The 23921-nt window shown below is 39.1% G+C and overlaps 1 protein-coding gene across 1 annotated transcript; it reads left to right on the forward strand.

Annotated features, from left to right (window-relative positions):
• The first annotated feature begins 8389 nt into the window (after positions 1 to 8389).
• Positions 8390 to 22718, forward strand: VPS18 (VPS18 core subunit of CORVET and HOPS complexes). Its single transcript, XM_081341461.1, has 5 exons — positions 8390 to 8617; positions 13532 to 13673; positions 15571 to 15662; positions 16211 to 18081; positions 20747 to 22718. The coding sequence occupies exons 1-5, from the start codon at positions 8527 to 8529 to the stop codon at positions 21473 to 21475; spliced, it is 2925 nt and encodes a 974-aa protein (XP_081197587.1). The 5' UTR covers positions 8390 to 8526; the 3' UTR covers positions 21476 to 22718.
• The last annotated feature ends 1203 nt before the right edge of the window (positions 22719 to 23921 follow it).

The raw sequence follows: 23921 nt of genomic DNA on the forward strand, positions 1-23921 counted from the left end.
ACAGTGTGTAAGCTTCTGCCAACCTAGCAGTTCGAAAGCACGTAAAAATGCAAGTAGAAAAATAGGGACCACTACAGTGGGAAGGTAACAGCGTTCGGTGCGCCTTTGGCGTCTAGTCATGCTGGCCACATGACCATGGAGACGCCCTTGGACAAGCGCTGGCTCTTCGGCTTTGAAACGGAGATGAGCACCAGCCCCTAGAGTTGGAAACGACTAGCACGCATGTGCAGGGGAACCTTTACCTTTACCTTACACAATATTTCACTTAAAGACTGCATCACTTAACAATGGAGTTGCCAGTCCCAACTGCGGTTGTTAAATGAGGAGCAACTATGCTTTTTATAAGTATAAATCTGGTCTGCAAAGTGGGATTTCATTTCTCACTTGCCTTTACCTCAGAATATTTTACCATCTTTTTGCTTTCTGTAAAAACAGTCAAAATCAAAGGTCACGATATGCAAAGTAGAGGAATTCAACTATATGACTGTTACTCTAATAGGCATACGGTTCAGAATAAGGCAGAGAGGGGTAAATACGTTGTGTTGAACTATATGGTTTACAAACAAGAAAAACCAGAGGAGCAAAAGTTGTTAGTCTTAAACAACAGAGACGTTGCTCCATAGGTCAACATTTACCTTTATATGACTGATAAAAGGTCAAGATTTATTGACCTATTGAGCAGAATGGCTAGGTCACTGTTTTTCAATTTTAAATGGCATCTTTGAGTAAAGAATGGTGACAGATTAAACCAGAGAACTGACCAATTTGTTGGTTTTTCTGACTGCTGATACCAGAATGGGAAATTGCGTAGACCAAAGAGTCAAGGATGCAGGTCCCTGATAACTAAGGTTATTGCAACAGTAACAGAAGTTGTTAAGAATTCCAAGGATTGCCCAATATAAAAGCCCACTTTAAGTTTAATCTTTGGGTCTCTTGGGGGCCTGCAGCCAGGGTCTTTAGTCCTCCTCTTCCTGGGGAGAAGTGTCCCTTGTTATGGTAATGGGTTAGATTGGCTTTGGGCCATTTAACCTTGCTAAAACTCCCAGAGAGGCTCTACTAATTGTGTGAACAGCTTTCATTCTGGCAAAGAGTTGTAAAAACTGAACAGGATCCATTGGAGGAGGGTCACCAGACTGTGGCTTTGTTTGTCACTTTAAAAATCCACCGCTGGTGAATATGCTTCACTGTGTGGCTCTAGGCAGTTTACAGTGTAAAGCAATGAAAAAAATAAATAACATCCCATACAAAATTCACCGCAACAATCAACTATACTCTATATCTTGATTGCTTAGTATTTTCCTAAGGAATACAAAGAGCCAAGAATTTCATGGGAATCAAGCAACGCAGCACTTAACCCACACCTAAATAATGCTTTTTCTCAGGATAAAATTGTGGCTCTGTCTCAGAATGCTTTGATTCAACACCAGAGATCTATACGCTGCTTTTTCATGATCAAGTGGCTTCCAGGTAGCTTCTACAATTCATTAAGTAGAATTTTAGCTTAATATGTCTGCAGGGTGATTTCTCTTTTCACACAGAAGACACACGGCTCTTGGTGACTGAATGCTCATCTCCTTCAATCCAAGGCAGCTATTCCTGGAAGGAAGTCTGTTAGATAAAATCAAGGGAGTGTACCCAGATAGAAGTTTGCGATGTTTGCAGTCAGTCAAGGATAAAAACTTTGTGGGGGGCTGGGGTGGGAGGAAAATCAGGATCCCCGAGAGGCAGCCCAAGAAAGACAATCACAATAGACCTGGTGAAACCAAGGCAGATAATTTCTGGAGATGAAACATGTATCTTCCTTGTCAAGCACATGCTTAATTATTTATTGACCGAGTCAACAAATGCTGATTCATTGCGCACTTCTGACAGCTCAGCACTGTGGGAAAGAAAAGCCAACTCCCTAATTTCAAAAGGAAAATGAAAAACAATACATCCTCTCTTTCAGTCACGATCATTCTGAGAGAACTCAAGATTATGCTGCAAAGAAGTATTGTGTTAATCGGAGATGGGAAATTTTGTAAGCTGAGTGTGACACAGAATTCTAACCGTAACAAAATACTGTATTGCTGCACTGCCAATATGTTGACTGGTTCAGAATTATTTGCCATTTCCAAAGCCCATTGTCCCTGAGAAAGAAGCATCGTACCGTCTTCTTCTGATGCAGAAGTTAAACAGAATAGATCAAATAACTTATCTCTGTGGCAGACGTCAAACTAGAAAATAGGAATACTGTTTACAATTTGTTGCCTTGCAGTGAATATTGAATGGGTATTAGCACTGAACAACTGAGCACGTCCACTATGTCCCATTTGTCAGAGACCGGGGAAACTGCTTTCGACTGATTTGCTACCCAATTTTTCTCTGACAGCAAAACAGTAAAGTGTTCAGAACATACAGGTTGGCTTTCGTATGCCAGATTAAGTAAAAATGGGGTAGAAATTCCATCACTATCTTAGCAAGTGTGTCAAAGAGACCATTGTGTTAAGCCATACTGTGATTTATATGAGTATAGCATGTGATATAAACATATCAATCCGTTAGTATTAAATCCCATTTTTCAGTAATTCAACCTGGAGCTTTAAGGTTCAGCATCTTATGTGAACACAGCCTCTGTATTTCTAAGGTTAGTTATTGATTAAAAGACAAAGAGTGGATTTTGTGCTAAGCAGCACACCAAATTATGTCTTAGTACAAAGTTAGCCTCTGGATGCATCAACAATAAAAGTATGCTTTGTCAAGGCCATGATTTTCTCCATTGTAATATATGGTTATAATATAAAGCACAACCATCAGAAAAGCTGAGTGAAGATAATTTGTTGCCCTTGATTTATTGTGCTGGAAAAATGGTTGAGAACATCTAGTATTGTGGGGAAAACCAGCAGTTTGTTAATGAGTGAAATAAAACAAGACTGATTGCTGGAGGGACCAATAATGAAGCTAAAGTGTTGGAGAAAGATGAGGTTAATGCCCAGCAAGATGCTGTGTTGTTGTGTGGGAGACTGTTGTTCAGGCACCATGAGTTTTTATTGGGATGGTTGCATGGGAAGGTTGCTGTTTTTGTAGTCTTGCGAGCTGCCCTGGGTGGTTATATATGTCAACTAAATAAATAAATCTTGAATATTTTAGACATACAGATGCAGAAGCAAGAATCCTTGGAAGACTCCAATGTTTGGAAAAATGGAAGAAACCCAGGAGGAAAAGGCTGACAGAAGAAAAGATGTCAAGATACTATCATTGATGAGACAAGCACAATCCTACAAGACCTCAGAAAAGTTCCTCAGAAAGTATTTGTGTCACAAAGAATCAGAAGCAACTGAACAACTGAGCTGCAACAATTCACAATGGCTGAAGCATAACCCACAGGCCACAATTCTCAGTCCTCACAACATAAAGTACCAGCAAGTAAGCGATGTTCTGCAGCAGATTTAGTGAAATGGTAAATCTAACCTTTCTCAGGACAGTCTTGTAGCCCAATCACATAAAGTAATTTATGTCAGCATAAGCCCATCGACTGAATTCAGGGAATCCAAACATTTTAGCATGGGCTATGATTTCCCCATGCAAGCATTTGGATAGATGGAGAAACATTTATACAGCTATAACAAAGATATGAAAGGCAATCACTGAGATCAACTACCTATTGTTTTATAAACCAGGGGAAAATTTACATTTTTTTAAAAAAAACTGGATTGTTGAATGAAAAAAAAAACCTTTATATTTTGTGATATCAAACACCTGTCACAAGTTTCCTAAGTATAGTACTAGAAATTCAAACATTTTTAATTACAAGTCATTAGGACCTGAAATACAATGGTACACTGGATCTGTATTATATACACATGGTAAAAAAAGTAACAGAATATAGGATACAGTAGATTCAGGTATCTATTTAAAAAAAGAGAAAATCCTTAAAGTAGAGAACTGTGATTTTTAAAAAGTAACTATGCTGAGAAGTGAGACGGCAGGAATTAAGCCCTCACTGAGGTAATGTGTATATTTATTAGTCTAATTCAGGGGTAGGCAACCTTGGCTGGATCAGGAATTCTGGGAGTTGAAGTCCACAAGTCATAAAAGAGCCAAGGTTGCCTACCCCTGGTCTAATTAAATATTTTAAAATACTTGTGCTCTTTTAAGAGTTCCAAAAACTCTTTTGGATTTAAATCCATTCTGCCTGAATAAGTCTCTGAAGTTTTTTAAATCATCAGTTAACTTTGTAAAACATTGCCTTAATATTGATTTTGGATCTTTATGTTGCATATTTTGAATTATACATTATGTGGTCAATATTTTAAAATAGTTTTAGATACAGTATTTTACAATCTTACTTCGAGTGCAGATAAGATTTTACTGCTAAAGTACAAAGAAATCTGCACAATTTTGGATGCTTTATTGTGTAATGATTAAAATTCACTCAAAAGTTAAGAAACTTTTCTCTTTTTTTCTCCTACAACAAAAGTCACTTGAAGACAACAATGAAATAGCACTGTAATATTTTGTGGCTAATTTTGTGGCCTTTTGATACATGTATTATTGCTTTGGTCATTAGCTTTTGTTATAATCTTTGTTGGTAAAGAGTTGCCACCTAGAGGAGAAAAATAGCAATGAAGAATTAAATGGAACCATTAACACCAACTTCTACTGTATGTGGGAAAAATAAATCTGGTTAAACGTATCAGGTTTAACTAATAAGGCAATATATATTATTGTGGTACAGACACAGGAGAAAAATTACTAGCATGTAATGAAAGCTCTTTCCTATACAAGCTAATGCTACAGAAAGTTTTGGATTTCGGCTACCAGGATGGCTGTTTCTTTTAAAGTAGTTCTAATGAACAAGGTATATATTAAATTTTTTTGGAATGCAGGTAATGTTTACAGCTGCTTCAGAAACTCAGAAAGCCTTAAGAAACCTTACCCATGGAAATTGTATCAGGAAGCTGGCCCTGTCATCAATTACATAAATGTGCATTTATGTTTCAATTGCTTTTGTTTTTAAAACAATTTAATTTTTCCCCAGTATTGTTTTTTTGCAATAATGAAGACAACAAATAATATACTCTATGCATTTTATGATATTTAAAACTAGAAATAATCACACCAAATACTGTTATTACTTTACCAACATCGGTTCCAGATTTCACAAGAAATCAGGCTATTCTTTTTCTCTAACTTTATTCTTTTTTCAGTTCAGAGGAAAGGGATAAACGTCTTCCCACAAATCATCAAAAGTAACGTGAGAAAATCTCTCCATTTTCCTCTTAAAACAAAAATGGAAACATTATAAATGGTTCTGATCAAGCTACAACATTGTGGCAAATCTCACCAAAATACTCAAATATACAGTAAGGCCACAATGCTACAACAGACAAGGCAGTTCAAACCTGTTCGATTTAAATAGGAGGCCTTGATGGCCTCTCCTTGGTGTTCAGTCTGATCTGAAAAGAGCAACACATGGATGGAACATTTTACCATGCATGGTGGACTTGTGAAAAAGCCAAGAAATTTGGGATATAAATACAATGATATAATTTTTTTAGAATTAATATTGCAAAAAGAAGACACTCAGAAAAGTTTTTATTGAACTTAAGGATACTGAACTTTAAAAAGATTCATGTAAGGCTATTTTTTGTATATGGTTAACAGCAACAGAATTATTACACGTACAAAAATGGAAAAGTCCTGAAATCCCCATAGTGGAGGAGCGGATTGTTAAACTGTCAGAACTAGCAGAATTGGCAACTCTGTCCTTTTTAAAAAGTCTTTTATGGCTTTTTTGTAAAAGAAAAAAAAGAAATGATTTATGGATTTAATGATTGAAGCACACCATGAATCTTTAATTACAGATATTTATGCCCAGAATACTTTTTTTAAAAAAAATGTTAAATTTGTTTACTTACCAGTTGTTTTGCTCAGAACAAGATTTTTTTTTATATACTGGTGAAAAAAAAGCATTTGAATTTATCTCAGAAGCCCCCCCCCTTTTTTGCTTCCTTATAGCACCTAGCACTAGCTTGCTGTTTTTATTGTTTCATGCCCCCTTTGGAAAAGCTGGACACAGATGGATTTTCAACTACTGTTTTCCTCAGAGCTATTTTCACAGGAGAAATGAGTACAAATAAGCCTCTTTTTTAAGGAAATGTTCCTCTTTTTATTCAATGAATACAATTATCACGACATAAGCTAAAAAAACAAATTAGAAAAATTATAAGAGAGCAAAAGGAGGATAAGGAAAAATGCTTGTATTATTAATCCTTCTCTTTTAAAATATTTATTCCCTCAGCTTCCTGGCACTAGCAGAAAACTTCAATTGTATCATTTGAGTGGCTTTGGGAGATGATGTCCAAACTAGGTATCATCAGCCACACTATAATCAAAAGCAACAATAACTTCATCTGAACTTTAAAAAGTAGAAGGAACAATTCATTTAGAAAAGACTAGAAACACTGGAGCACAATGTCCTCAATCCTTAACTCCTGCACACAATTCAGAAGGATGACATGGTCAGTGGTATCAAAGGATATGAGGACTAAGCAGGCTACACTCCTCCATCTAGGTTCTGGCAAACGTTATCAGGCAACATGATCTACACCATTTCCATTATGTCCAGGCCTGACCCTAACTGAAAAGGGTCCAAAAAATGTTCTTTGTTTAGGGTCCTCTGAAGTTGCTTCCCAGCAACCTTCTCTTTTGGGGGAATGTTGGAGACTGGTTGTCTAATACAGTTGGATCAAGAAAGAGGGCACAACCTCTTTCAAGCCTGCAGGAAATAATTATCTACTTCCTGGACCCAGCTGACCACAGGAGCCAAATGGAACACGAAAGTAGTCCACACGTGACAGGGAACCTACTAGTGAGTACACTGCTCCCTGTTCATTGAAATCCACTTGGCTGGGCATTGGTCCGGTCTTCCCCACAGACTTCTTAGAGTCAAGACTTTATCAGCAGAATATTGTGTAAAGCAATCATTCCAGTATCCAGTATTTGAGAGGCTGTCACAAAGAAGAGAGGGTCAAATTATTCTCCAAAGCACCAGAGGGCAGGACAAGAAACAATGGTTGGAAACAAGCTGGAATTAAGGAGAAAGTTCCTAACAGTGAGGACAATTAACCAGTGGAACAGCTTGCCTTCAGAAATCATGGGTGCTCCATCACTGGAGGTTTTTAAGAAGAGACTGGACAGTCACTTATCTGAGATGGTATAGGTTCTCCTGCTTGAACCGGAGGGGGGGGGGGCTCAACCAGAAGATCTCCAAGATCCCTTCCACCTAAGTTCTATCACAGATACTAGACCACAGATCTAGTCTTCCTAGGTTAAAGGGAGTTTGCCATCCTAAAGAAGCCTTGAATGACAATCCATCCAAATAATAGAAATAGAGACACTTCACCTCCCTTACTATCAACATTCTCTTAATGCTCAAACCTGAGTTTGTACTCATGCTCTTCATTTCTTCTCTTCATCCACTGGGGCTCCAGGCATTGTTTCTGCTGCTTCATCTCCCAAAAACTGTCAGTAAACCAAGAAGCCAATTCTGATCAGCAAACAAAGGCATCTAGGGAGCAACTGTCCAAAGCACCAGGACTTAAGTAGGCAATTGATGGAACTGCCCACTAGATTGCTGGGAAATTCCACAAGTGCCTGCTGAAATCTATTACATTTATAAAGTGTCTCTAAATTGTCCGGGGTGGGCTATGCTAATAGTCTATGAAGGTGATGGATGGCAGCTCATCTCTCTTAGACTCAGAACTACCTTCTTTAGGGATCACAGGCTAACATATCAGTATGTACATACATAGCCCAATTTACCTTAATACCCTCACACAAATTCCATTTAATTCCAAAAGCCTGATGTTAAAAAAGCCAAGTCCAAAATCGTGTTAAGGCATAGCCTTAAATCAGTCTATATATCACACAGCTGGATTCATGCAGCACACTAAATAAACCAAGGAACATGTTCTGATGTACCCCAGCTGGCGTACATTTGAGTGTATGTGCGTGCGTATGTGTATACATATACACATAATGCGTACACGCACACATCTTCAGACCAATTTCACATCACACCGGGCCGCTGAAAAAGCCAAGTAATATTAGCCCTTTGCCTTTTGTACTTCTGCAATCTGACAAAATTTGTTCTCCTCCCCCGCTCCCCACCACAACCAAGACGAGACACACACGCGTCTTTACTCTATGGTTGGGCTAGAAGAGGAAAAAAGCTCCTCCGTTGTTCTGTCCATCCTCTCTCTACGTCGGGAGGACGCACCATCTCGCTCTGCGTCCAATGACGCTTTTTCCCGACCGAGCAGGGCCTGTCGTTCTCACGCGAACATCTCTATGGTTAGATTCCCACAGGAAACAGGAAGTGCTGCGGGCCCCTAGCGAAGCCCTTCAATGATGTGAATCGGCTGAGGCGTTGCGGCCTGGCTGGTGGCTTCGAGAGGATCGCCAGGGAGGGGACGGAGTGCGGTCGTCTCTACCGAAGCCGCTGCAGTAGTAGCAGCAGCAGCAGCAGCTGCCTCCGCCTCCATGGCTACCATTCTGGACGAGTACGTGGCCTCGCTTTCCAACTCCACCACCTCGCAGCAGAGTCGTGTGAACTTGGGCATCCCGCACACGGGTAGGCGAGGAGAAAGGAGAGCGGGCTCGCGGTGTTTACATGGTCTTTTTTTTTTGCTAGTGGGCTTAACGGGTTTCTTCACGGACCGGGCTCCGTGTTAACTTGGTGTGCAACAGTGGTTACCTCGGTAGAATTGTGTACATGTCGGACCTTTCCCGACACACCCAACTCTCAGCATTTCAGAAAGGGACGCGTTTCATTAAAAAGCTAGGCACTGTTCATTTGACGTATTTTAAGGTAAATTTTGGTTTCTTTCGCTATTTTATTTTTTTTAAAAAACGGATCATAAAGCCTCGGGCGGCATTTCTACACATCAAGAGCCTTGGTGGAGCAGTGGGCTAATGCCTCCTTAAGTAACACCAGCTGCCTGCAATTAGTGCAGGTTCGCATCCCACCAGGCTCAAGGTTGACTCAGCCTTCCATCCTTCCGAGGTAGGTAAAATGAGGACCCAGATTGTTGGGGGCAATTAAGCTGACTTTGTAATAATGCCGCTTGGGGTGTGTGTGAAAGCCCTAATAAGCAGGCATATACATAGGATGAAGGCTACTGCTAAGCTTGTAAGCTGCCCTGAGTCTTCAGAGAAGGGCGGGATATAAATGGAATTAAAATAAATAAATAAAAATAAAAAATATTTCGCTCGAAATGAGCTCTGTTGAGCTGATGTTGAGCGTCAGGACGTGCTTCGAATTGCTCTGTAGTCTGGAAATTATGCAAAACCTGATGAAAGGTTTTACAAGATGCTGGCTAAATCAGGTTACCCTGATAAAAGCTGACTGCAGGCAAGCTTAATTGCATCCCCAAATAATTAGCCAGTCACTTAGATTAAAAATTTGGAAGATACTATCTAATGTTTAAGTCTAATCTAGACCATTATAGCGGTTACTATACTTCGAATCTAAAGACTCAATTAATCCAACTGCTCTGGCTTTAATGGATTCTATCCAACACTGTGGTGCTTTCCTGAGACAGGGAAAGTCAGTTTGATAAACATTTGTTGTTGTTAGCTGCGAAGTCGTGTCCGACCCATCGCGACCCTATGGACAATGTTCCTCCAGGCCTTCCTGTCCTCTACCATCTTCTGGAGTCCATTCAAGCTCACGCCTACTGCTTCAGTGACTCCATCCAGCCACCTCGTTCTCTGTCGTCCCCTTCTTCTCTTGCCCTCAATCTTTCCCAGCATTAGGCTCTTCTCCAGTGAGTCCTTCCTTCTCATTAGGTGGCCAAAGTATTTGAGTTTTAGCTTCAGGATCTGGCCTTCTAAAGAGCAGTCAGGGTTGATCTCCTCTAGGACTGACCGGTTTGATCGCCTTAACATAGTGTATTTAACCAGAAATTTAAGTAGAAATCACTTATTTTATTTTTCATTTATTAAATTTGTTTGCTGCCCATCTCTTTCAATTCTGTTAGATAGCATTAGTGAAAAATTAACTGGTACCTAAACAAAAAAGACTGCAGCATATACGGTAACTTGAATATTTCATGAGACCAAGAATTCAGTGTCTTAACTGTGTGGACTTAATGGTGTTGCATATTCTAAATCACTAGCCAGTGAAAAATAGTGCCAAGTTAATGCAGAAATGTGATGCAGGGAGGAAAGAGTTAATAAAACCACAAGTAGGATTGCTCAATAACTGTAATGTTAATATGATTCATCTTGGTAGAAAAGAGGGCTTTTCTTTGGGATATATAATTTTCTGCTAAATTATTGCTTCTACCGGTATAGTTTAGAATTAATTAAGAATTAATTTCTACAGTCTTTTAAAAAAATGTTATGGCTAAGCAGTAATAAAAAGGGGGGAAATGGCCACAGTTGTTTGGATAGCCTGCTATCTGCTAGCTTTTTAAAATGTGAACAATGGCATATTTTTTGAGTGCTTGTTTTCAGTGGGAGTGCCTTTGCTGCATCCATTCCATTTACTTTTTTACTTTTGAAGAAGCTTGCCTCTGAAAAGCAGTGAAGGGTAAAGATTATGCTATATGCCATATTGCTTTCTTAATTAAAAATTTGAGAGAGAGAAAGAAACTTAAGAAAGGGAAAACAGGCACATTTTGTTTGCATTTCTATACAAAATTACTTCTTCAGTTAACATATTTTAAATTAACTTATTTTTAGATATTTATTATTTATTTATTTATTATTTAAATTTATATACCGCCCTATTCCTGTAGGACTCAGGGCGGTTTACAGGGAAAATTAAAAAACATAGCATACAAAAATTAAAATCAGTTAAAACTATTAATTAAATTCCAGTCCCTGAAATTAAAACTAAAACCCAATTAAATTAAATTAAAACCCCTCAGTCTGGGCCAAACAGCTCGAAGAGCCAAGTTTTCAAGTCCCGGCGAAATGAGCGAAGGTCGGGGGCAGTCCTGAGTTCCGTGGGAAGTTGGTTCCATAGGGCCGGCGCGCCCACAGAGAACGCCCTTCCCCTGGGAATAACCCGTCGGCATTCCTTAACCAGCAGTACCCTGAGAAGGCCCTCCCTGTGGGAGCGCACAGGACGATGGGAAGTTGATGCCGGCAGCAGGTGTTCCCTTAGATAATCCGGCATGTTGGCATACTAACATCATTACTTGGTTAACGCATTGGCATGACCAACATTTGTTATAATCTGTATTCCTGATTTTCAGTTTTTTTCTTGATAATATAGATAGATAGATAGATAGATAGATAGATAGATAGATAGATAGATAGATAGATAGATAGATAGATAGATAGATAGATAGATAGAGAAAGGAAGGAAGGAAGGAAGGAAGGAAGGAAGGAAGGAAAGAAGGAAGGAAGGAAGGAAGGAAGGAAGGAAGGAAGGAAGGAAAGAATTCAGATTAGAAGTATATTTTTTTGGTCAGCAAATGAAGTGCCAGAATGTCCCTTTAAAGGCAGAGCTTGTTCTTTTTGGTTGTGAATGGACTAAATGGCCGAGCATGTTACTTTAATGTCCTTTTAGTCTAGTATTACTTTCTCCTAAACAAACAGTTTAAGCAGTGTGGGGGGCAATAGGATCTCAGCTTTGATCTTTAAATGTCTCAGACAAAATTGGTACAACTCATTCCTGTCCTCTCTTCTATTTTCTACTCTCAGTTGAGTTTCTCATCCTTTCCCCTCCTCTGCTTAGAACAGTATACGTTTGCTTATTTTTAAGAATAAATTATATCCTTGCCCTTTACCGTTTTCTCCATAGTGGTCTGCAGTGCAACATCTGGAGAATAACAGTGGGCACTAAAATGTACCTAGTTGAAAGTACTCAAAGTGATCCTGATGTACAAGGCCGATGAATTCCATAATCTGGCTCCTGTTTTGAAAAGGTTTCATTCTGTTTCTCATTCCTGTTCAGGTCATTTCAGTAGTAGAGGCTTCCCTTGCTTCCTGTAATTAATAGGTGGAATAGCAGTCCTTCTGAAGCTATTCGGTAGTTTTAAAGGAGATTAAATACGGGTAGCCCTGAACTTGCAACTGTTGATTTAGTGATCATTTGAAGTTACAGTGGCACTGAAAAAGTTACTTTGGACCATTTTTCACACTTGAAATCATTGCAGCATCTCCATGGTCACGTGATCAAAATTTGGCTGCTTGACAACTGCATGTATTTATGATGGTTGCAGTGTCCCACGGTCATGTGATTGCCTTTTGCAAAGGAAAGTCAATGGGGAAACCAGATTCACTTAAAAACCGTGTTACTAATTTAACTGCATTGATGGAGCTAGCAACCTAAAGCTTATGATACTTTAACAGCTACACAGTTCCTTCCAATTCTTTAGTGTTTGTTTCACTCCTTTAAACAAACAAGTATAATTAATAGGAAGTTGAAACTGCTCTGTTTAAGGCAGTGTGCCCTTTTTCACATTAAAGAGTTATTATTAAGGGCAGCCACTAGGTGGCTGTACAATATGCCAGGAGGACCATTCTTAGGGAACTTCTCAAAAGAGAGAGAGGGGGGGTGGTGGAGGGGAGGAATTGCTTCAACAAATGAAACAGTTTGCAAATGCTGAAACAGGGTTTTCTTTCTGGTAAAATGGAAAAGAAATTTATAGTACACAACTTTAATTGTTAAAAAAAGAGACTGCTGTGGTTTTTCTTGTTCTTCTAAATAAATATTACCAGTAAAATTTTCCCAGGCTCACAATTCTGCGTAAAAGTTCCTTTCCGATCCCAGTGAAACTCTTATTATTTTACCCACAAGCGGTTGTCCCTTTCCTATTATTTATCCTGTAGTAAATTGGGCCTATCCTTTTAGCAGACTTTATTTAAAAGGTTTTATGGTACTTTGTGTATTTGTAAGAAACAGGCCTAAAAAAGCGGGCATATGTAAAGTCATATGTGGTCTCAAAGCTCTGATGCAATCTGTTTGTACTTGACCACACATTCTGTTTTGTTTCACAAGAATTATGTAATGTTCCATTTCACTTGCATGCAATGAGTTTCTCTCTGATCTTGGGATATATTTGCTTTGGCAAAACTATAGACTTAAACCTACTTGAATTTCTCAAGCTTTATAATACATGTTCCTTCTGCTTAGTAAAATCTCCTCAGTGATATCCTGTATTAGGAAAGTGCAATGTCAGCTTATGGGCTGTACCCTGTCATGTCAGAAGCAACTCTAAAAGAGTAAGTGGGGCCAGGATCAACTTTTGGGGATGTCTGGGGTTATTACAAGGTGGATGTGTTAACACTATATCTTAAGACTTCTTAAGGCATCTATTTTGCTTCTCACTCCACTCCCTGTTATTCCAGAATTGAAGAAAAAAGTGGGTCAAAATCAATCAGGTAATAAAAGTATTAGCAACTAATTAACATAAATGGAGGTTTCATTTTGTAGGACTGGAATGGGGGAGGGAAAATCTTGTAAAATCTTGGGTTGCATTGCTGTTTGATTTTGTTTTAAAGAACTATTGATTTCTTTCCTGCTTTTAAGGATATGTAAATGCTCGCCTGGAAAAAGAAACACCAATTTTTAACAAACAGAGAATTGACTTCACACCTCCCAAGAAGATTAATAGTATGATTGTCTCATCTAACCAACTGTGTATGAGTCTTGGAAAAGACATAATATTTAGGTAAGCACTACTTAGTTTCTTTACATATCTTTACAGATCTTTACTATCTCTTAAAAGAAATCAGAACAGAATTGTCTCTGCTTTATTAAACATAAAAAATAAAAGCATTAAAAGGGTAGGGAAATAAAAGTTTGAATTGGACTGTGATAATTGCAAGATTAGATTGCAAGATCTTAGCATAACATTCTTTTGTAAGAATATCCTTTCTCTGATTAGCACATCATGAATATGATTTGTTTAAGGAGAGCCTTCCTTGCAGAACTTAATAGGGAAGGCTGATATAGCTAGAGAAGCATTCCTTCAGATGTTGAATCTAAAGTCACTTAGGACTTTAAATATAGCCATGGAGATTTTGAATTAGTCTGGAAACCAGTGCAGAGTCTGGGCCTTCAGACTTAATATCATTCCATTTTGCTGCACCCATTGACATTCTAGCAGATCCATTTTGAGGCCCACCCTCCCTCCCATTGTTGACTCTTGGTGACTGGAGAAGGCCCTGCAGTTTTGTGCCTAGTCAATCATAATACACTAATTTATTAGAGTTCATTTGGAAGATTATCAAAAGTCTCTCTCTGGCTTTAGTGAGAAGAGTACTGTACATTCAGGTATATCTCCCATACTTAAATAGAAATATATGCTGACCAGGGCAGTGCTTTATGTATGTCTTCCCTCTCCTTCAGATTATGTATACAGTAAAATGGCTGATATTTTTGTTAATTTCTTGTACCTTGTTGTTGCAAAATGTAGCTTGCATCCCACCCAGACTTGGAAAAAATACTGATTGTTATTCTGGGAGTTAAAATCTTAGAATCTATAGCTGATATTTTCAGGAAAAAAAGAACATCAAAAAAGAAATCAACTTGTACCCTGATAACGCTGTACCCTCAAAAGCTTCTCTTAGCCAGAGTGGATTTTACTGGACTAGATTTTTTTAAAAAATGACCTAGCATTAAAGTAATTTCAAATGTGAGAGACAAGAAGAAATGTTTTTCCTGATTTTATGGAAATTTTGAGATTGTCAGTTTTCAAGATTGATTTCTGAGTCCTTCGAGTTTTGAATAAATTTGCTTTTTTATACCTTGCGTTTTATTATTTTACATTTGGGCTTGTACAACATACTAAATTAGGCTAAAAAGAAGATGAATAGATTGTCATTCTCTCTGCATCTGGGGAATTTTGTAATTTTCTTGCATATTGTGTAAACCAGACCGTCACGTTTGACCATGACATTGCTTCTTTGGGCATAACATGTTATGCAAAATACAGCAGTTAAATTGTGTAGATCTGTGTTTGAGGATAAGCTTAACGCTGGAAAGAAAAGAAAAATCAGCCACCGGTTACCCCTGGTGAAAATTATATTCAATGGCCTATTAACTGCATGTACAAAAGTAAAATACGTATTTTTATAATAACTTGCCCTCAGACCGTACTTTAATAGTCATCAGAATTAACAGAAATTATACTGGGAAAATGGATCCAATTGCTTCTTCCTGGGGAAAGCATTTCCTAGCAGGATGCTACACGAGTACCAGATGGTGAACTTCTGATCATGGGGGCCCTTTCAAAAGGGTCTTTCTCTGGCTCATTCAGATAACTAGGAAGATTCACAGCAAAGACAGATCCCCTCAGATAATGAGGTTCCGTGCTGTTTATTATTGCTATAAATAGTACTTGTGCCTCAATAAACTCATGGACTCTTGAATTGAAAGTGGCAGTTCTTAGTCTCATGATCTTGGTTGAAATGCTTAGGGCGCAGGGTAGATTTACAAAATACAAAATCTTATTTTGGGGAAAAAAATTGCATGAAACTGTGTTCATAAACTGTTTTTATGACGGTGTTTCCTCTCTGTTTTCTTCCAATCTTTCAAAGAGTTTGCTTGCCTCCCTTTTTCTGTAGACTTGACGTAGCCAAGGCTGATGAGCCTAATCAGGTTGAACTCGGACGAAAAGATGAAGCCAGTGTTTATAAGCTTTTCTTGGACCACACAGGTAAGAGGATAACAGGGATTACAGAATGCTGGTTGATATTTTCAGCAAGGAGTCCAAACATTGTGTTCTGACTATTTGCGTTTTATCTCAAGTGTATTTTCTCTCAGAAAATCTGATTTGTTTTCTTGATGGCTTTTTATAGATATCAAGCTATTGAAAACTGGATGCTGACTAGAATAGAATAGAGCTGGAAGGGACCTTGGAGGTCTTCTAGTCCAGCCCCCTGCTCAAGCAGGGGGACCTATACCATCTCAGACAAGTGGCTGTCTAGCCTCTTCTTAAAAACCTCCAGTGATGGAGCGCCCACAATTTCTGGAGGCAAGCTGTTCCACTGGTTAATTGTCCTGTCAGGAAGTTTCTCCTTAGTTTAGACTGTTTTAGCAAGCCCTTAAAACTATCCAGCAGGACTCTGACAAATATAATCCTGAATATTTTTGAATATTTGGGGACTGTGAAATCTAAATCCGTAGCATCTGAAACATCCAAGCTTCACATTTGGTCCTTCCTGTAATTCTAGGTTAATTCCTTTTCACCCTCTTTCTCCGCAGGTTCTCATCTTATCATCGCCCTGAATAGCAATGAGTGTCTCTACTTGAACAGAAGTACTCAGAAGATACGGCTTCTTTCCCGTTGGAAAGGTCACTTGATTGAAAGTGTGGGTTGGAATAAAATTTTTGGTACAGAGATAAACACAGGCCCCATTTTGGTTGGAACATCACAAGGCCAAATATACGAGGCAGAGATTTCTGTCTCTGAAGGCAGTCTCTTTAGTACTAATCCTGATCAGTATTTCCGTCTGATTTATACCTTGGAGGAAGAAGCTGGTCCTGCCCCAGTCTGTTGCCTTGAAATAGAACGAGGAGTTGATGGGAAATGGTTTATCATTGCCACCACTCATAAGCGGCTTTTCCAGTTTGTTGGCAAGATTCCGGAAGGGTCAGAGCCGCAAGCCTTTGGCACCATATTTAACATGCCTGAAGATCACTTGCCTGGATTTCGAGAGTTTCCGGCTAGTCTCGGCTACAGTGAAATTGCATTCTACACTCCCAAGCTTCGTTCTTCGCCCAGCGCTTTTGCTTGGATGATGGGAAATGGGATCTTGTATGGCTCTCTGGATTATGGACGTCCTGATTCTGTTCTGAGTGACGAGCAAGTGTGGGAGTATCCTTCCGATGTAGATACACTAGCCAATAAGCCCATCTCCATAGTGCTCACACAGTTTCATTTCCTGCTGCTTTTTCCTGATAGAGTGAAGGCTGTATGCACTTTGAATGGGCAAGTTGTCTTCCAGGACGTATTCTTGGAAAAGTTTGGCTCGCTAAAGCGTATGATCAAAGATCCTGCATTTGGACAAATCTGGATCCACACTGAGAAAGTTGTGTTTCGGTATAACGTTCAGCGAGAATCTCGTGATGTGTGGAAGATGTACATGAACATCAACAAGTTTGATTTGGCTAAAGAGTACTGTAAGGAACGCCCCGAGTGCCTAGACATTGTGCTGGCAAAAGAAGCAGAATACTGTTTCCAAAACAAGAGATATCTGGATAGTGCAAAGTGTTACGCACTGACCCAAAATTACTTTGAGGAGATTGCTCTTAAGTTTATTGAAGCTAAACAGGAAGAGGCACTGATGGAATTTTTGATAAAGAAACTCGCTAGCTTGAAGCAGTCTGAAACAACGCAAATAACTCTGCTGACCACTTGGTTAACTGAACTATATTTAAATCGCTTGGGGGTGCTGGAAGGGGACGGCTCAAAACAAGACCTCTATGAGAAGACCAAGGAGAAGTTTCGGAATTTCTTGAGTAGCCCCAAAATCAAAGACTCGTTCCGCAACAATCGATCAACTATTCATGAGCTGTTGGCGAGTCATGGGGACACAGACCACATGGTATACTTTGCTGTCATAATGAATGATTATGAGCGAGTGATCGCCCATTACTGCCAACATGAAAATTATAATGAAGCATTAAAAGTCCTCTCCAGAATCAAGAACGAGGAGCTTTTTTACAAGTTTTCTCCAATTTTGATCCAGCATATGCCTAAGAAAGTGGTAGATGCTTGGATTGAAATGGGCAAGGAATTGGATGCAAAGAGGCTAATTCCTGCCCTTGTCACCTACAGTCAGAGTGGGAGTACCCAGCAGATCAACGAAGCCATTCGATACATGGAGTTCTGTGTGAATGAGCTAGAAGAAACTCAAGAGGCCATTCACAATTATTTGCTGTCCCTCTATGCTTTGTGTCGACCTGACTCATTACTGTCATACTTGGAACATGCTGGAACCTTTGCTGATAGTATCCATTATGACCTGAAGTACGCACTTAGGCTTTGCGCAGAACATGGCCACCACCGAGCTTGTGTTCATGTTTATAAAGTTATGGAGATGTATGAAGAAGCTGTTGATCTAGCTTTACAGGTAAATATGCTTCTGTATAAATAACGGGTTGCCTTAATTGTTCTCCTTGGAATAACAGGATCTTTTAAATAATCATCTAAAAAACTGAAAGGGTAGTCAGGATTCTAAGATGGACTGAAGACCAAGAGTGAATTAGAAAACTACTGTTGCATTTACTGATTAGAAAATAAACGCTATTAGAACAGATTCTCTAAAGTGAAAATTATCTTGCTATATTTAGATGAAGGCCTGTTACAGGTAGTCGTTGACTGACAACCACAGTTGTGCCCAGAATTCTGATTGTAAGTCATTGCAGTCGTGTCACCATGTGACTGGACTTGGTTTTATGACTGTTTTTACGGTGGTCATTAAGCAAATCATGTCATACAGTGAATGTAGGAAGTTTACACACCCCTGTTAAAATATCAGGTTTTTGAGGTGTAAAAAAAAAAATAGATCAGGATAAATCAACTTCAGAATATTTTCCACCTTTAATGTAAGCTGTACAATTCAAAGTGAAAAAGTGAAAACTTTTAGGGGGAAAAATAAATAAAAATACAATAGCATGGTTGCATAAGTGTGGGCTCGCCTTAAGGCAGGGGTAGGCAACCTCGGCTCTTTTATGACTCATGGACTTCAACTCCCAGAATTCCTGACTCAGGAATTCTGGGAGTTGAAGTCCATGAGTCATAAAAGAGCCGAGGTTGCCTACCCCTGCCTTAAACTAATACTTTGCTGTAGCACCTTTGATTTTATGACAGTATTCAGTCTTCTAAGGGAGGAGCCTATTAGCATGGCACGTCAAGCCTTGGGCATCTTCCTTGCAGATTTTCAGTTGGATTCAGGTCCGGGCTCTGGCATGGCCATTCCAAAACTTCAATCTTCTGGTGAAGCCATTTTTGTTGATTTGGAGGTGTGTTTTGTTGTCATGTTGAAAGGTAAAATTCCTCTTCATGATCAGCATTTTAGTGGAGGCCTGAAGGTTTTGTGCCACAATTGACTGCTATTTGGATCAGTCCATAATTCCCTTCACCTCGACTAAAGCCCCAGTTCCATTTGAAGAAAAGCAGCCCCAAAGCATAATGCTGCCATCACCGTGCTTCACTGTGGGTATGGTGTGCTTTTGGTGATGTGTAATGTTGTTTTTCCCCCCCGCCAAAGATACTTTTTGGAATTATGGCCAAAAAGTTCATCCTTCGTCTCATCAGACCATAACGCATTTTCCCACATGCTTTTGTCACACTTGATACAGGTTTTTGCAAAAAATAGCTGGGCATGGATGTTAATTGATGGCAGGTGTGTACTGATTACTATTTACCAGTTATCAGTTTGAATGTGATTGGTTAATTCCGAACACAGCCATATCCCTCCTTATAAGGCAGACGTGTCAAATGCGCAACATCACGTGACGTCGTGTGACATATCGGAACTTTTTCCCCATTGACGGCAATGGGGTGGGCATGGTTTCCTTGTGACGCGTCCAGCCTGCGGGCTGGCAGTTTGACACCCCTGTTATAAGGGGTGTGCACACTTCTACAACCATATTGTATGTTTTTTATTGTTATTTTCTGCCTAAAAGATTTCAGTTTGTTTTTCAGTTGAAATCATAGAGCTTATATGTCAGTGATGGCGAACCTTTTAGAGACCGAGTGCCCAAACTGCAACCCAAAACCCACTTTTGTATTGTCGGGTGCCGGGTGGGCGTGGCTCATTGGGTAGGCATGGCTATGGTGGTAACGGCAGACTGGGCGGGACTAAAAAGTTCAATCAATTCCAACTTTGCGAGATCTTTTTTTTTCCCCCGCAAGAAGTTGAAATTGATTGAATCTTTTTTTTTTTGCACATGGCGGCAGAGGCCTAAAGCAAAAAGGTGTTATAAAACCCAGCTTAAAGGCCTAGGACTAGGATAACAGCACGCATGCCCACAGAGACGGCTCTGCGTGCCACCTGTGGCACGTGTGCCATAGGTTCGCCACCACGGTTATATGTTATATTAAAGGTAGAACAAAAATCTAAAGTATTTTATCTTGATCTGATTTTTTTTACAACTCAAAAACCTGACATTTGAACCGGGCTGTGTAGACTTTCTATATCCACTGTAAATCTGAATCTAGTTTTACATTTATCACCAAGTGTGATTACATGACCACAGGATGATGCAATCGTAAACACCAGTTGGTTGCCATCTACCCAAAATGTGATCATGTGACTGTGGAAGTAGTGGGACAGTTCAAGGATGGGTCATAAATAACTTCTCTGAGGTCACAGCAACTTCAGACAATGTTAAACAACTGTTTGTAAATCAAGGACCTGTGGCCAACTTTTATCTCAACAGCAACTTTACATTGTTCATGGGAAGCTGATAAACAGAGATTGAAGGCAGAGTTCAGGTTAGGAATCCCCCAGCACAAAGGGATAGGGTGGGTTAAGGAAAAAAACAACGTTATTCTCCCACTACTTTAGGCTTGTTGCATCTTAGAACGTCTGATCTCTAAAATGATCTGCCACTATTAAAACAGTATCCAGTATTGGCTGAAGATGTATCTACAAATATCTGTTCTTGTATCCCTGTGTTGTTGTTTTCAATATTATCTCTCACATTTTTTCAACAGTGTTTTTTTATAAGAGAGTATAACTGTTTCCTTCCCCCCCCCTTCTTTCTGTTTTTTTTCTTTCTCTCTTTAAGGTGGATGTAGATATGGCAAAATCCTGTGCAGATCTACCCGAAGAGGATGAGGAGTTGAGAAAGAAGCTGTGGCTGAAGATTGCTCGTCATGTAGTACAAGAAGAGAAGGATGTTAAGAAGGCAATGGCTTGCCTTTCTAGTTGCAATCTGCTGAAGATTGAAGATGTCTTGCCTTTCTTCCCAGACTTTGTCACCATTGACCACTTCAAGGAAGCTATCTGCAACTCTCTAGAGGCCTATAACAAGCACATAGAGGAGCTGAAGACAGAGATGGAGGAAGCAACCCAAAGTGCTGAAAGGATCAGGGAGGACATTCAGGAGATGAGAAACAAATATGGCTCTGTTGAACCACAAGAAAAATGTGCAGCGTGCGAGTTTCCCCTTCTAAACCGTCCTTTTTACCTTTTTCTGTGTGGCCACATGTTTCACTATGATTGCCTTCTACAGGCAGTTTACCCAAACTTGCCTGCCTATAAGCAAGCTAAACTGGAAGACCTTCAAAAGAAGCTGCTGGCTGCAAGCCAGCCTTCCAAATCCCATCACCGCCACAAGGATACAGATACTCTTGGTCAAGGAAAAGGTCAACCAAGTCGAGAACAGACAAAAGCTGACATAGATGATATTGTGGCAGCTGAGTGTGTATATTGCGGTGACATAATGATCCGATCCATTGATAAACCTTTCATTGATCCAGAGAGATACCAAGAAGAGATGCAGAGCTGGTTGTAGGATATGAGAATGGAGTTTGCCTGTGAAGCATGAAACTTGGCAGATATTCTCCTGGTATTCTAAATCGCTTTGAAAAAAGCACTGTATCCTGCTGTTTGTTAACCGATAGTGAAGAATAGATTGTCAGTGACAATGATTGTTTTGCTAAACTATTTGTCTAATATAAATTGAGAGACATTCGTACCTTAAATACTGTACGGATTTTTGCGTCGAGAAACCAAACTAAAATAATAACATGTATTATAGCTGCACTATACCCATAATTCTGTGAATAATTAGAAGTGAGGATGCCCAGCTGCATAAGTTTACCCTGTTTTCACGCGAAGAGCTCCCTTGGTTCTTATTAATAGATACACAAGGTTGCATCCCAATGTATTCATTTGTCAAGGGAATGGACCCTATTGGTAAATAGGAGAATTTGGGAATAATGGAAAAAAAAGAGGAATATAGTGCTTCAGTGTGCAAAAGGAAGTCTACTCATATGACATTAGATAAAATTCATAAATGATTGAAATTATGCATAAGATCCCGTTTCTGAATACATCCCAGTTGTACATTGATACGGCAAGGAAACTTCCCAGCATGTAATTTTCAGGCAAAACACGCACGTATAAACGCTGTATTTTTATTATTGTTCATAGAAATTATCTTGTACTTTTTCTGGGTTTCCTTGAAGGTTTAGTTGGATAGCTGCAAACTATTGTTAAAGTCATGTGATCATAACTTACGGCATTATGATTGAAAGCATTCCATGTTTTCACTTGAGATTTTCTATTGCATTGTCATTGTTGTCATCGTTACTGCCATCTGCACATTTATTTGAATTTGTGGCATTTAGACAAAAGTATTTAGGATCCTGCATGCCGTGAGCTGTAAACTTTGCAACCAGTTCAGATGATTTATGATTAAACTGGAACATGTGGTTAGAAGAATGGTTGACCATGGGCTTGGAGCTAAAAGTTGATTCCTCTTGCTTTTAAGGAATGTAATTGTGTTTTATGTACAGTGTACAAAAGAGATTTAGATAACAGAATGCAAGCGAAAGAGTAGTAAGAGGGACTTTGTATTTAAAACTACATTTTCTGTGGCCACTGGTTTCAAATTGCTGTGAATAACAGGTTACATTATATTTATATCAAAAGATTTGTCTGTTGAAACACCTTTAATGCCTATGAATTTGTAATTAATTGTGCTTTTTGTGCTTAGTTGCCTATTAAAGAGTCCTGAAATTGTTGTCAAATGACTTCCTATTGTGTACTTTTGTCCTTTTTCACCATTTCTGCTGTGCAGCTGCTAACAAAGGCATAAATCGAAAGCTTGCACTTCTGTATCACTTCTGCCAGCTTGTAAGCCGCCCTGAGTCTTCGGAGAAGGGCGGGATATAAATGGAATTAAAATAAATAAAATAAAATAAAAATTTTAACTCAGCTATAGCTTGAAAGTAAAACTCGAGGATGAGGAATAACAGTTTGTAAGATAAACTTCTGTCTCTCTTAAAAATTGCTGTGTCAAAGGGTAAAAGATGAGTAACTGTACTGTATTATTTGCTGATGAATCGCTGAAGAAATCACTCTTTGCCACAATGTTAGTGTAAAATACTAGAATATAAGTTACTTATTGGCTCTATGTGATCACTTCTGACAAACACTTTCTGCCCACTGTCTTACTTTGAGTTTTTATTGTTTATTCTCTTGGTGTTTTTTTTACATTTATTACTAAATTTCTGGTGTATTAAAGTAGAATGTGATTTAATGGCAGCCCAACACTCATGGAACCAAATTAGGAACAAGTGTGATAGGAAGGCTGCAAGACAGAAACTTTTTATGAATGGTACTTCTGATGTTTAGGACAGCTAAATTCCTTGTCATATTTGAGTCAGTGAGAATAAAGTAGTCAACCATACCTAGTATTTAAAGCAGGGGTCTTCAAACTTGGCCCTTTTTTGACTTGTGGACTTCAGCTCCCAGAATTCCTCAGCCAGGCAAACTGGCTGAGGAATTCTGGGAGTTGAAGTCCACAAGTCATAAAAGGGCCAAGTTTGAAGACCCCTGATTTAAAGCAACAAAGTAATACAATTTTAAAGGATACATTGGCATTAACTTACTAAACATCACACAACAATCAGAAATACATAGCAGGTTTTTATTCACATATAATACAATAATTGAAATTGTTTTTGAACAAAAATAAGGTTTATGTCGCTGCTGCTTATGCATTTATCCTGAAAACCTTATTTGTATTGAAAATACAGATAGTGACTGCCTCATTTAGTAACTTTGCAGTTAGAATGGTGATGATAACATAACTTCATGACATTTATAATCTTACCACAGACATGTCAAACTCATGACTTCACGTGACATCGTGCAACATATCAGGACAGTTTTGCCATTGCCAGCAGTGGGGTGGGTGCGGCTTCCGGATGACGTGTCCGGCCCATGGGCTG

The sequence above is a fragment of the Vipera berus genome (genome assembly GCF_964194415.1).
Source record: "Vipera berus genome assembly, chromosome: 1".
Lineage (NCBI taxonomy): Eukaryota > Metazoa > Chordata > Lepidosauria > Squamata > Viperidae > Vipera > Vipera berus.